General features: G+C 56.4%; 1 protein-coding gene across 1 annotated transcript; it reads right to left on the bottom strand.

The window, feature by feature from the left end:
* Positions 1-1,194: 1,194 nt before the first annotated feature.
* Positions 1,195-1,361, bottom strand: MNEG_9027 (hypothetical protein; the record flags this gene model as incomplete). The annotated part of the gene is made up of 1 exon (XM_014042502.1): positions 1,195-1,361. A coding segment is annotated over one exon (167 nt), but the record flags the coding sequence as incomplete, so codon positions are not given.
* Positions 1,362-1,683: the final 322 nt, after the last annotated feature.

The following is a 1,683-nucleotide window of genomic DNA, read 5'->3' as shown; positions in this document are numbered from 1 at the left end:
GGCGGTGACACCCCCAGGGGGCACACTGCGAGCCTCTTGCCCGCCAGGGGGCTGTCTAGGTCCCTCAGTGTGTCCAAATTGTCCAGCAGCAGCTTCTCAAGCGGCACCTCCACCCGGTCCGCTACGCCCGACAGGTAGTCCCCAGGCACCGCCTACAGGCGAGCGAGGTGGATGCACGGGGTGCGCGTTCATCAAAGGGTCGGAGTGTTCATCGGCCCTTAGCACCACGTAAAAAGCATACAACAAACTGGCAGCTAAGTACCCACCGTGTAGTAGCTGCAGCCCTTTGGCAGGGTGGGTGCAGCCGCCAGCTTGGGAGGGGGCCGCCTGGGGGCTCCTGTGGATGGCGCAAACACGACGCCAAAAGTGTCCCCCGGGCTCAGGACGCTCGCCGCTCCAAACGCGACCTAATCCAGGACATGCAGCGATTGGGCATGTCACTTGTCTAGAGAAGTATCATGCCAGGTGAGAGTTGAGATTCGTTTCTGGTCCCTTTGCATGGGTGACTTGGAAGGGAAGCGACAAGCCCGGTGTTGCCGGCAAACATACGACAACCAAAGTCCTGCAGGATGAGACATGGCTGTGAGCGCTACAGGATAACCCTGCCTAAGGAGCTGTGCGGCCGCATTGCCTCGCACATTATCAATGTATGTGCTCGTCAACCCAAATGGGCCCACATGGGCCGCACACGCGAAGCGCTGTGGTGCTGAGCAGCAGGCGTTGGTTGGACCACACCAGGCCCAACCTCAACATTACCCTTCCATTGACGGTAGCGCTGTTGCCCTGGAGCCCAGCAGCAAGGCCCAGCTTGCGCCTACCTTAAAATTGCCGTCTTGAGCAAAACCTAGGCGGGAAGACAAGGATTGCGTGTACAGGCCCTTATTGCACATGCACGCATGTATTTTTGAAGCCGCATTAGACCGGAAAATCCAAATTTATGTGTAGGAACCATTTTAATGCCGGCCAGCTGTTTTGCACCCTGGACACAAGACCGCACCTGGGCCCCATGAGTTGCGCGCGATCCAGAACTGGTTGACATTGTCATACCTGGTGAGGTAAGCGAGCATGGTGTACTGCTGTCATTTGCCTAGTCACTACGTGCGATCATGCGCAAGAGTAATCAAATAGGTTGCGATGCTGAAGCAGGATCGCGCTACTGTATGCATTTTCTGCAATTGCAAGCAGCCGGCGCACCCGACCAGCAAGATGGCGTGGCGGTCCTGGATCTTGCTGCCGGACGAGGGGCGGTAGACTGCCCCGATGTTTGTGTAGACTGCAAAGAAGTCCATGAAGTCGCTGTGTGTAGTGCCCAGCCCAGACAAGATGCGCGACAAATAAAACGCAGGGGTGAGGGCTGCCATACGCTTCAGAAAGCACACTCACATGCCATAACAGCAATTGGCATGCTTATGTACTCTTGCCCTGTATCACACCACGGACCTCACAAACCGACGTATTACCTGTGAATATCGAAACGTGTTGCCTGAAGAGTACACGGGAAGGAGCGAAAGAGGGTAGGTTGCGATTGTTGCGCAGGCATGGCGGCACCCTCGACGAGGCAGGTGTGCGCATTTTGGGGCTCCAGAGCACGTTACGTTTGTAAACAACACACACACACACACACACACACACACACACACACACACACTTACACACACACACACCCTTACCCCCCCCCCACAC

The sequence above is a fragment of the Monoraphidium neglectum genome (assembly GCF_000611645.1).
Source record: "Monoraphidium neglectum strain SAG 48.87 unplaced genomic scaffold scaffold01794, whole genome shotgun sequence".
Taxonomy (NCBI): Eukaryota; Viridiplantae; Chlorophyta; class Chlorophyceae; order Sphaeropleales; family Selenastraceae; genus Monoraphidium; species Monoraphidium neglectum.
The sequence above is the reverse complement of the archived record's forward strand: the minus strand, read 5'-3'. Positions and strand labels throughout refer to the sequence as shown.